Source organism: Helianthus annuus, chromosome 10, assembly GCF_002127325.2.
Source record: "Helianthus annuus cultivar XRQ/B chromosome 10, HanXRQr2.0-SUNRISE, whole genome shotgun sequence".
Taxonomy (NCBI): Eukaryota; Viridiplantae; Streptophyta; class Magnoliopsida; order Asterales; family Asteraceae; genus Helianthus; species Helianthus annuus.
In genome coordinates this window covers 181053055-181066335 of record NC_035442.2, presented here as the reverse complement: position 1 = coordinate 181066335, position 13281 = coordinate 181053055, and the positions used below count along the sequence as shown (strand labels likewise).

At 40.0% G+C, this 13281-nt stretch overlaps 2 protein-coding genes across 2 annotated transcripts; one reads left to right on the top strand and one right to left on the bottom strand.

The window, feature by feature from the left end:
- The first annotated feature begins 1760 nt into the window (after positions 1 to 1760).
- LOC110887007 (pectinesterase) lies at positions 1761 to 3740 on the top strand. The gene is made up of 2 exons (XM_022134903.2): positions 1761 to 2768; positions 2851 to 3740. The coding sequence occupies exons 1-2, from the start codon at positions 1808 to 1810 to the stop codon at positions 3579 to 3581; spliced, it is 1692 nt and encodes a 563-aa protein (XP_021990595.1). The 5' UTR covers positions 1761 to 1807; the 3' UTR covers positions 3582 to 3740.
- On the bottom strand, positions 3631 to 12629 carry LOC110887008. Its single transcript, XM_022134904.2, is given in 12 exon segments — positions 3631 to 4296; positions 4376 to 4677; positions 4754 to 4988; positions 7444 to 7599; positions 7674 to 7846; positions 7937 to 9045; positions 9047 to 9884; positions 10275 to 10640; positions 10739 to 10876; positions 11197 to 11382; positions 11512 to 11764; positions 11847 to 12629. Coding segments are annotated over 12 exon segments (4677 nt in total). The 5' UTR covers positions 12479 to 12629; the 3' UTR covers positions 3631 to 4007.
- Between the last annotated feature and the right edge of the window lie 652 nt (positions 12630 to 13281).

Below are 13281 nucleotides of genomic sequence, written 5' to 3'. Positions count from 1 at the left end.
AGTTTTTGAAGTGTTTTTAGTCATTGCGTTTTAGGTAAAACACATTTTTATGTGTTTTCATTCCATTGCGTTTTAGAGAGAACACTTTCTTTTGTGTTTTTAGGCCATTGCGTTTTAGAAATAAGACTTTTATTAGTTTTCTGGTCATTGCATTTTAGAAAAACACATTTTTGAAGTGTTTTTAGTCCATTGCGTTTTAGATAGAACACAATAATATGTGTTTTCAGTCCATTGCGTTTTAGAAAAAAGACATTTTTAAGTGTTTTCTGGCCATTGTGTTTTAGAAATAAGACATTTCTTTGTGTTTTTTATGCATTGCGTTTTAGGTAAAACACATTTTTATGTGTTTTCAGCTTATTGCGTTTTAGAAAGTACACTTTCTTTTGTGTTTTTAGGCTATTGCCTTTTAGAAAAAAGACATTTTTAAATGTTTTATGGCCATCGCGTTTTAGAAATAAGACATTTCTTTGTATATTTGGTGCATTGCTTTTAGGTAAAACACATTTTTATGTGTTTTCAGTCCATTACGTTTTAGAAAGTACACTTTCTTTTGTATTTTTAGGCTATTGCGTTTTAGAAATAAGACATTTCTTTGTGTTTTCTGGCTATTGCGTTTTTTGAATAAAGACATTTATTTCTGTTTTTTGTGCATTGCGTTTTAGAAAAAAATCATTATTTATGTTTTTTTTCCATTGCGTTTTACGCAACTGGGTTTTTTTCCATTGCATTTTACGCAACTGGGTTTTCGAAAAAAAATTTCGAAAATATAGCAATAGTATACTCGTTTTAAGGATAAAAAACGCTCATTTTTTGGTGCAATTTTTATAAAAAAAAATAATGTCGTATGAAAAAGTTATTAACGTTTAAAAAAGAGTAAATTACGTTTTTGGCCCCTGTGGTTATATCACTTTTACTATATTAGCCCAAAATAATAATTTTTAACATATCTGCCCCCATGGTCTCTATAACTAACCATTTTGGCCCATAAGTCTAACCATTTGGCTCCCATGGTCTCTATAACTAACCATTTTAGCCCACATGATCTCTAGACTTAGGGGTCAAAATGGTTAGTTATAGAGATCATGGGGGCAGATATGTTAAAAATTCTTATTTTGGGCTAATATAGTAAAAGTGATATAACAACAGGGGCCAAAAACGTAATTTACTCTTTAAAAAATAGGAGGGAATTGGAGGAGAAAGAAACTATTATTCTGGATTGACTACAATGCCTTTACACAAACTTACGCACCTTTTTTTTATCTTCAATTTCACTCATTTAATCTTAGTTATTGATTAAATCAATTAATGACCGAGATTATTTACTAGACTTTCTAGAAAAAAAAAACCTTGTCATTAGACCACCTGTAGTGGGGCGTTTTTTTAAAAAAAAAAATTGAAAAAAAAAACGTCCCAAAACGCCCCCACCCCATTACACCCGGCGTTGTCCGGCCTTTTTTTTGAAAAATTTGTTTTAGGCGTTTTATTTAAAACGCTGATTTGGTTTGTCGAATGGTTTGACCCACCAATGAGAGATGAGTTTCACCCCACATGTCTGACAAGTTAATTAATGCATGCCACTTTTGCAAAGGAGGAGGAGCTTTCTTTCTTGCCCCACCAATGAGAGATTGTTTTTTTTTTTAATGATTGGAAGGGGCATTATTAGGCATTATTCCCACTACGCCACTTTTGTAATAACGCCCCATGCTGACACGTGTCGAATAATGCCCCATGATGGGGGCATTATTTTGTTCCACCACTTCTTATATTCATGTATAAAGAAACAAAGTGAGCGGAATCTTGTGTTTCAATGGAGTCGTCAAGATCGCCATCGTCTTGGTCAGTTGCTCTGATAACTGTCATCCCCGTACTACTCCTCCTCATCCTCTCTCCCTGGTTATTCTCCTTCCATCACCATCACCATCACTATCCACCACCACAACCACAACCACCGCCGCTTACCGTCGGACCGTTTATCAAAAACACCTGCACCAACACTCTGTACCCCTCTCTCTGTTTCCACACCCTCTCTTCCATCCCTCTCCACCACGTACACGACAACGTCACCCGACTGCACCACGTCCTTCGATTCGCCATCCAAAAAACCCTCATCCGCGCCACCAAATGCCGTTCAAGAATCGCCGCCCTCACCCTCAATCTCCAGTTGGTCACCAACTGCATCGACCTTCTTGATCAAACCATCTACGAACTTGAAGAATCCATGAAACCCCCCCTCACTTACGCTGCCATCAAGAACCTACTCAGTGCCGCCATGACCAACGAGAACACCTGCATTGAAGGCTTCTCCGATTCCACCCACCCCCAGACACGTCGTCTTGGCCGCTACTTCCAGAAGTCCCTCACCCCCATCATGCGCATGATCAGCAACTGCTTGGCCATCGTCAACCACCTCGACACCCTGCTTGGCCCCACTGCCACCACCCGTCTTCTCTCCCACCCTGATCATGTCCCTTCCTGGATGACGGCCGCTGACCGGAGGCTCATGCAGACGCCTCCCCCGCCCACTGTGGTTGTAGCCCTGGACGGCACTGGCAATTTCACCACCATCGGCGCTGCCGTTGCAATGGCCCCTAACCGAAGCGCCCTCAGGTACGTCATTCAAATCAAAGCAGGGGTCTACAACGAGAATCTGGTCATTCCCAGACAAAAGATTAACATCATGCTCGTTGGAGATGGGATGAACTCCACCATAATCACCGGCTCCAGAAACTTTGTGGACGGCTATACCACCTTCACCTCTGCAACCCTATGTATGTATTTATTTGACCAATTTATTTATTTATATAAAAACTATGTATGTATGTATTTCAAAATGTTTTGTGACAAATGCAGCTGTTATTGGGAATAACTTCTTGGCACGAGACCTGACCATCATCAACACCTCAGGCCCAGAGAAGCATCAAGCGGTGGCTCTACGGGTCACATCCGATGCTGCTTTCTATCATTGCCAGTTCATCTCCCATCAGGATACCCTCTATGCTCACTCCCTCAGCCAGCTGTATCGTGAGTGCGCTATCCACGGCACCGTTGACTTCATCTTTGGAAACGCCGCCGCCATTTTTGAAAGATGTCTCATACTTGTCCGCAAACCCATCCCTGGTCAGAGAAATGTCATCACTGCTCAAGGAAGATTGGATCCAAACCAGAACACGGGAATATCGCTGCAGGACTGCACCATCATGGCTGCACCCGATTTCTCCATTACGGAGAGGTCTAATTTCTCAACATTTCTGGGTAGGCCCTGGCGGAACTATTCCCGGACCATAGTCATGAGGAGCTATCTTGGGGACATTATTGACCCCCGAGGTTGGTGCGCATGGAATAAGTACAGCAACCTCAATACTGTCGAATACATCGAGTCTATGAACTTTGGGCCAGGTGCGGACACTAGAAACAGGGTACAATGGGCCGGTTATCACAAGAATTCCACTGCAGATGTTGACAACTTCACCATTCAGTCCTTTTTACATGGAGCAAATGAATGGTTAAAGACCACAGACCTACCCCTATGCAGCGGTCTCTATGCAAAAGACTGTAAAACTGCCTCTGCACAGGCTTATTGATAACAAAGCTTATGCAACAAGGTTCCTGATAATATGAGATTTTTTGAGAGAGAGAGAATGTAACATGAAAATAGTGAATCATTCTTTACATGTAAATATAGTTGCTGCATCAACATGCAGGACAATTGAAAAATAGACAAATTCAGTATTGCCTCACCATTACGTATGCTGCACCTAATGCAGGTCCAAGCTAAGAAAATTGTGTGTATATATATGTATTTGTATATGTACCGGCTTTTTTGTTTTTACAGATGGTACTCTAGAACAAAACTTTACTGCCCACCAAAACCAAGAGCAAGTAATTTTCTGCATCCCATCAGAAAAGCAAACATCTTTGACCAACTGATTGACCTTGAAAGTGAATCATTGTTCTTCCGACTGCCAAACAAAGTCGGAATTATACTTGTTTGATTCGTGCATTACTCTTTATTCTTTGACGTTTTCAGGCTGTTGAGGGTAGAGAATTGCTGCCCATAACAAAGCGACAGCAAGGCCCACTATGGTGTTAAAAGGTTGGAAAGGATCACCACCAGTTACCCATAAAGGATAAGAATGTTGTTGATAAGTCAAAAGGCCAGCTTCTTTTAAGAGAAAAGTGGAAGCCATAATCCCTGCACGCAACCCGATGGGAAGGGAGAGCCTTCCTTGACATCTCTGCCTAACACCTGCCAGCCCCACTGATAATAGCCAAAGTCCTGGTATTGCCTTTAACGACCTGACCTTGCACCCAAAACATATATCAATCAATATATAAAATCTACCAAGGCATATTTGTTAGTCAAACACTTACTTACCACTGAGATAACGAAAATGCAAGTCCCGAAAGGATTATTCCTTGATTGTATCCAAGATCAACTGCAATTTCTTCGGGCAACCATGACCTGAAGAGCAATTCTTCAACGAGAGCAACAGCAACTGCTGTTACAAGCCCTTGACCAACAAATCTAATCACTTTACCAGACAAGTTGAGCAGATCTGTAGAAGAAGATGGAATGCTAGGCCATGATAGGCTCACAAGACCAAGTAACACATTTGTATATTGTATCAACAAAACAAGCATCACCCCTCCAATCAGCCCATATACAAACTGCTGGATCTGCAAGTAAACATAACCAACCAACCAACGTTATCTCTTTTAATAAAGGATAGAGCATTGGGTCCACGAAAAATACCTGTGTTGCTGAAGTCAACTCAAGACCATATCTCTCAAGTGGATTTTCATAGCCCCTGATCCTTTCGCCCCATAGCACAACAAGCATCATTATCGAACCATAAAGACCCATTATGCAAGCAAGTTCTGCATATTTTGAGGAGTTATGTGCTGCCCAGTTCTGTACAAGTGTTGGAAGCAAAGGAACCACAACTGGCGTCCACAGTACAAGCACCATACAGACAAACCCCAAAATCCTAAATTACAATAATAATAAAAAAAACACAGTAAGCAAATTTTTTAAGAGATTTGCAATGATACACTTTCAGAAATCAATTCACTGACACAACTGGTTAATAGTTAATACTAATGATAACGACATAAGAGCCATGTTATAATTCAGATCGACCCATAGATACCAATCACAAACAGAAGCTACATCCTAAAATAATAAACACACGTTCCCCTGAGAAAAAAAGAATGGTGGGTATAGAACATGATAACAATTTTACTCATTACGTCATATTAACTTAAAATCTGACCTTACACCAATACACACTTGATATAATTATTATTCGACATTGCTATGTTCCAGCTGATAAGCTTGAGAAAAATGCCCGGATAGTCCCTGTGGTTTGCTCTGTTTTCACCTATAGTCCCTACACTTCTAAAATTACAGCTTTAGTCCCAACTCCCCAACTTTTGCACATTCGTTCTCGGATAGTCCCCCCTAGCATGGATGGGGGTTAGTTTTCTCAGTCAAGTGGGTGTGAAATGACTAAATACCCTCAATGTTAAAAGTAATGTGAAAAAAATATATTTTTATTTTTTTAATAATTATAATAGGGCCCACTATTATTATTTAATATATAAATAACTCTTATTCCACCACCACCCCCACCCCCAACCTCATCTTTTCCGTCAAAACCACCCCTACCAGCTTATTTTCTAGCATCACACCAAAGATTACAAACCGAACAAAATAAACAAATTATAGCATATTTTCATGAAACCGAATTATGAAAAAAATGAAACAATCAACTAATGTCTGTTTACTTTTAAAAAAACGAAACAGGTGGGTGATTATATGGTGCCATGGTGGTGTGTGTGATTCATAGGTGGAAAACAGTTGCCCGCCGTCACTTTTAACTCCAAATTAATGAAGCCCACATACATCATTTATCTAGACATCTAAATTTTGATTTAGGGAATCCTAAATTCTTGTGAATTTACAACAATCACAACCCAAAAATAATCAAAAGTTCAAAACCTTCTATATTCTCAGGCTCTCAGCCCAGTAATCTTCATTTTTCTTCATCTGGACCGACGTGTGACGCCACACACGAACATTAATCGACAGTGATGGTGGTGCAGAAATTGGTGGTTCGGTGGGAATGGTAGATGTTGTGTGATGGCACACACGACATTTATCTACTCAACCGAATGACACGACGACGATAAGTACGGTTCTGCGATGTCTCAGGAATGATTGACGGTCATGCCGACGGACGTTTCGCCGCCGTGGGGCAGCCTCTGATTCATTCTTCCATGTGAGAGTTTTTCTGAAGGTTTCGTGTAGCAGAAAAAAATGGAGGTTTTGTTTGGTTTCATTTAGTTTGGGTTTTGCTTGCAAATATCTAAGGGTTACTTGGCCGGAATCACGTCGGAAAAGGGTGGATGATGGAGAGGATGAGGGCAGGGGTGGGTTGGGGTGATGAAGTTGAGGATTGGTGGGTCCATTTGATTTTTTTTTCTAAAATAGAAAAGTGGGCCCTACTTAAATAAAGTTTCTATTTCTTATAATATTTTAAACTAATAGTAAGGGTTATTTAGTTATTTCACACCCACTTGACAAAGAAAAGTAACCCCACCCACGCTAGGGATCCGAGAACAAATGTGCAGAAGTTGGGGTCTATCGCTGTAATTTAGAAGTGTAGGGACTATAGGTGAAAACAGAGCAAACCACAGGGACTATCCGGTCATTTTTCTCTGATAAGCTTAATACAAACTAATATCATGATACAGTTGGAGAAGCATCATACACTCAACTAGAGACTTAACATAAAATAGGCTGTTATTACCCTAGACTTGTATCAGGTGGATGTATGCCTCCAAAAGAGCAAGAAACTGAGATTGCTTGCGAAAGTTGCAAGTGGCATTGTCATTACCACATCAGCAAGAATTGTGTTTTTTTAGAGCGGCTACATCACCTAATATCCACAATGGGGTTTGAACCCTCACCACTTGGTTGAGGAGAATTCAACAATGCCATTGGGCCAAACATAGCAAGATTTGTGCTAGGCCTTAGTTTATATTATTATCTTAGTGTTTATGTTATTTCCTTAACTAAATAGGTCTACAAACTAAGGAGCGTATTATGCTTGAATTGATATTTGATTATCTGAGCCTCAATTGGAGGGTGACCCACATCGCAAAAGTAGGTCATTCGGAAAGACAGTTGCCTATCAAAGGCTTCGGTTTCTTTTATAAAATCATTCAGGTTGTTTTCTAGACTAGCCAATGGTACTGTTGTCTAAATTCTATCTTACCCAAAGCATGGCTGATTCAGTTTGAAATACAAACAGAATTATCATGTTCTGAGACAATGTCCTAAATAAATCTAAGGACACACAATACCCATCTTTACTTGCACAATTTTGGTAGCATCTGATTAGAAAGTAATGCATAGATAAAAGTAATACTAGTATTTACCTCTGAAAGAGGGGCCGCTCAGCAAGGTGAAGAAAAGAGAAGAGCTTTCCAATCAAACTCATTGCACCACGTATTCCACCCCAAAGTAAAGCCACTTTACCCACCAACTTCAATATGCCACCCTTTTGCCCCAAATCTGCCAGCACTGCAACCAGCCTAGCCAGACAAAATAAAATGTTCAGCTACAGAGAGAGAGATGGGCTACGAGCAATGTTTCTCCATATGCAAACCTGTCTTGATCCACTCCACCATCTTCTTTGGTAGGTACTACAGGACCAGCAACTGACATGGCTTTCTCTGCAAGACTTGTCGCTATATTATCACCACTTTTCACTCTTTCCTCCTCCTCAACCTTTCCAGGCTCCTCATCGTTCTCTTTTTCAAGTTCATCACTATATGAATTCTTCATGCGATATATATATATATATAAGCTTTGTTCAGTATCAAAGAAATTAATGAGAAAAAAGTATGTGCATAGTCATTCAACCCTTACTTGTTGATGAACCAATAAAGCAGATGCTCCTAAGGCGGCAGTAACTGCTCCAACCATGACAGTGTCACTACTAAGACTGCTTGAAGCATCTTTCTCCCCATCTTCAATGTACAAGTTTTTGTTCTGGTTGACTTCATCAGCAGCCATTGTATCTGCTTGTAAATGATATCCAACCTGAGAATCACTAGTTTGATCTGCTGCTGCATTTATGTTGACAATTTTTCTTAAAGAAGCTAGGGTAGAGCCTACAACAATGCCAACTGGAATCACTTCTTTCATATATCTGGTGCCTTGGACAGCCGAAGAGATGGTGTCTAGTACATGTTCATCCTGCAGATTACCAAATGATATTCCATGTGGTTTGTCATCTACAACAGCCAATGAAATGATATTTGCAACGTTCTCTAATTCTTTTTTCAGCTCAAGTGCAACATCTGCCATGTATGTTGCTTGTATTCTTCGGGAAACTTCAACTTCTAAAGATTTTAATATATTATCTTTGACAAACTGCAAGTGCTCTACTGATGCAACATCGCCAGTTTCATGTTTCTCTCCAACTGGGTCCCAGTCATCTAATATTATATAAGTTGGTTCGATGATTTCACTGTTACACTCAACATCAACATCAGATGGGACATCAACATCTAAGAGCTTATATTGACCTTCTTCTGGAACATAGTCAAGACACAAAGTATCCAACTGGAGCTGTTTATCATTTTTCATCTTTGGAAGTCTAGTTATGGAGTTTCTATAAGGAAGTCTAGTTATGGAGTTTCGGATGTCTTGAGGATTCTTGTTAGCTTCATCTTTCTTCTCTCTGGAATTTGACATGGTACCCACTTGTTTAAGCTCAGTTGTCATGCTACTTTTTTCATCACCTTCTTTCTGTGGCGGAGCAGCAGATTCACTCTCAGTGACAGGTTGAGATCCATTTTCTCTGTTCCCTTCCAAGTGAGTAATGACATCTTCAATTACACTAAAGACGCTGTTAACTGCTACTTGGGTAGAATCATCCATCCCTGTTAGTGCACCCAATGCCTGGGAAACACTAAAGGATGGAGAATTAGAACTTGCACTTGATTCTTCCTTTTTCTGATTATCACCCTCTTCTTTTTCTGTCTTTGGGGGGGGTTGATATATCCGTAGATGCATCCTTGTGTCGATTATCCTTCTCCACATTTGTTCCACCTTCAAGTTCTAAGTTGACCTGGTCACTGATATGATCCTCTGATCTTTCCATTTTTCTGGAAATGTCAGGCACAACACTTGAATCAGAGTCATGGAATTGAGCAGCTGTTTCATTGGAAAAATCATCTTGGTTACGATTGCTTGTGGTCTCGGAGTTGGAAATTTCACCACCTTTATCACCCTCTTCTTTTTCTGTCCTTGGGGGGGTTGATATATCCGTAGTTGCATCCTTGTGTCGATTATCCTTCTCCACATTTGTTCCACCTTCAAGTCCTAAGTTGACCTGATCACTGATATGATCCTCTGATCTTTCCATTTTTCTGGAAATGTCAGGCATAACACTTGAATCAGTGTCATGGAATTGAGCAGCTGTTTCATTGGAAAAATCATCTTGGTTACGGTTGCTTGTGGTCTCGGAGTTGGAAATTTCACCACCTTGTAACCGACTGGCATCATCAATATTCCCCGAAGCATCATTCTTGCTAAAAGGATGGTTATTTGAGTCTTCTTCTGTCAAACTAGTATTAAGCTCCGAAGCATGTTTCTCTTTTTCTACACTTGATAGACCCACGGATCTTTCTTGCATCTTTGTGTTTAATGCTGATGTACCATCAGGAACATGAGAGCGTCCATTTAAGGTTTTCTTTTGGTTTTCCAGGATTGTGATAACAGAGCTAGAGAGCTTTCCCCGAACATCTTCAGGCACGGCATCTTGTAAAGCATTCATTAGGGTCTCTCCTTGATTCACAGCAGTCAGTACCTAATCACATGCATATTAGCTTCAGGCACCATCACTCATAGCAAGGAAAAAAACTATGCTCTTTTAAGTCAGGTGGTTGGTTCTACAACTTGCTGATGCTGGATGTACCTACCTTGACAATAAATGTGAATAGCTTGTGTATAAGGCAATCAGCAATCATGTGCATATTAGCTTCAGGCACCATTATTCATTGCATTTAAAAAGTAGAAACCCTATGCTCGGTGATTCTACAATATGCTAATTCTGGATGTACAGTAAATGCTTAGTGAAGTGGGGACCTAGATTAGAATCTTGTCAATTTTTCTCTCCTTATAGCCTTATACACAAGCTATTTTCTGAATATCAGAAAAACATACTTTATTAATATCCTGAAGCCATCAAACACATTACCTTAAGCTTCTGTTCTTCTGATAGAGCTTCAGGCATGGTCCCATCAAGCATATTCATCACGACTTGTGTAGCCTGTAGCACTTTCCCCCTTTCACTATCCGCATCCCCCCCTTCCTTCAAATCTACAAGGTCTGTTTGTGTTACCATTCCATTGGTTGCATCTTTATCTTTGTCTTTAGTCATTTGTAAATCAAGAATTGAGCTTGTATTAACAGATCCATCCAACTGGTGAAAGTTGACAACTTTATTGCTTCTGCTACTTGCATGAGATGTGGTCATCTGTTTTGAAGGACTGATGGTTACATCACTGTCCTCCAAAAGAGGATGCCGGCCCTTCAGAAGCCCTAGCTCTACCGCTGTAAGCCACTGCATGGCATGTAAGATTAAATATTAATAACCTAACAGAGTATATGCAGCCAATAACCAATTTATGTGAGTTGAAAGCTAAAAGGAAGTACAGTTACCTCAACAACAAGTTGCCGACACCATGATATATCAGCAGCGCTTTTATCATCTGACTGAAAAGTACAGATAAGCAGGCTTGTAAATGGATTTTCTGCTATTAAGCTGCGCGGGATGGAAACAGATGGCATTGCATTGTTCTGTAACAAAACCAACAGATTATGAAGCTATCACACACTTATATATAATGAAATAGGCAACCATATCAAACTTATCACTAGCAACGACTGCTTGAATGTAGAAATTTCTATGGCAAAGCTTTTCAAAGGCAACCATTGTCAAGACATAATTTAAAGGATGGCTGAGGTACAAGAGTCTCTCCTCTAGACAAGGCAAACATATGTGCATGTATTGCCTCATGTACAGTACACAAATGTTTGATGAAAAGAAATATGCACTAGTAAAATGGACCCCAAGAGGTTATGAACTATGACTAATAACATATATTATCTATTATTACCTGAATAAAGAGAAGTGGAATCTTTACATTGCCAACCACATCTCTAGTACTGGAGCTGACATAAAATTCTTCTATCGAATCAAATCCATATGATACCATAGATATGGCTTCCTCAAAATCTTTAAGCGACTTAGCCTGTAACGCCTTTTCAACATCAAACCTTTTAGATGGGCCCATAAATAGTTCCTGCAAGCAATAAAAGACATTGTGAAGAGATAAAAACATGGAGGGCAGATAAATTATATTTCTAGAGCTTCTGAAAGTCCTGCTGATCACCCCTGCCTCCTAGAAATTATTAGGGAAAGCTGTAAGGACCTTGTTGGATTGCAGCAAATGGATGAAGCCGTTTGTAAGATTATGATTAGAAGCCCCCCCATTTAAATCAAAAGGATTGTCTAGGCATGTGGCAGCTGTAAGAGGTGTTTCCTGTCCAACTTGTGCCAGATACTTTGTCAACATATTGGCACCAAAACCGAAGCCAACAGCCATGAAAGTTGTCCAAGGTCTGGCCCTGTTGATGAAGTGTACAATGGCAGAGATATCATCGCTGTCAGCAGCCGTAAATAACCTACATATTACAAAAACATATGAGGGATTCGAAAATGAAAGGATTGATCAAAGTAATAGAGTGTTTGTTTGTTAGTTAGTACCGTGGAGTGGTGAGGGGGGAACGGGCACAACCCCTGGGATTCATGACAATGGGGAAACAGCCTCGTGTTAAGCATTCGTAAACAAAGGACCTTACACTCTCATCCATACTCCCGTCTGTGGTGCCTGGGATAATGAGAATGGTGGTGTCCAGACCCTGCTCCGAGCTCAGCTCCAAATGGGCTGGCCAATCCAAGGACACTACCCCGCCATCGTCGGTGTTGACACAAACTCTCTGATAAACAACAGATAGAGGAGGAGGAGGAGGAAGTTGTTGAATTCGCCCAGTGATGACAGCCTCCTCCTCCTCCTCCAAGCGGAGAAGAAGAGAGGGACAGCGGAAGTTGACAAAGCGGTTAAAGGGCGTGGGAGAGGTAAGGAGAGTCCAGTCTCCCAGAGCGGTGGAATTGGAGTTCAATTTGAATTTGTAGACAAGAGCAGCGAGAGCAGTGGTGAAACCTAGGGCTGGGGTAACCTGAGAAAGAAAATCATTGCTGCTGCTGCGTATCACAAGGAGGCTTCTTCTTTTACGCCTCCATGGTCGGTGGAAACTGCAACTCCTGATGTTTAATTGAGGTGTGCCTACCACCGCCACTGTATTCGTATACCTTTTCAGGCTCAGGCTCAGGCTCATTGTGTGATCAGTGCTGAATTTGAATTTTCATGTTCGATGGATGAATGAATGAAGTTGGTCCACATAACATAAACAGCTCAACTCCAGACTCCCCAATCCCAACGCCAAGGAATAGAATACTCTAGGCGAGTAGCCGACTCCACTTTCCAATTCCCATAACAACGCTAGCTAAGCTAGCCCAATTATAATCACTGGCCCTGGCCCATCCTTCCTTCCTTCGATTTTGGGATGAAAATGGGTCAGGTTCGGATCAGGTATTAGTAATCTCATACTTGGTTATAAAATCGTGTCTTATACGCGACTTAATACTCGTCGGGTATCGGGTATACTCATTAGTTTGTTAAAAGATATACGTTGCGATTTCTAAATACATTTTTTTACTACTATAATTATTATATAATTTTATTTATACAACAACTATTATAAATTAAAAATGTGCATTAGATACATATAAGTTTTATCATAAATCAATACTAGCTTTATAATACTTATACACTTACATGTATATGCTTTACAACATACAAAATATAAATACTATTATAAAATGCATATACTAAAAGAAAATTTATTTTTTCACATTATGAACATACTAAAATAAATCACCAATAGATAAGGGTTAATGGAAAATAAAAATATAAATTAAAAATAAAATCGGGTATATAGTTCGGGTAAACGGTATGTGGTTTCAGGTAATCGGGTCAGGTATCACCTAATCTCATACCCGACCCATACTCGTAAAATTTTTTAAAACAAATCCCATACCCGGTCAAATACTCGTCAGATATCGGGTATACTCGTCCCAT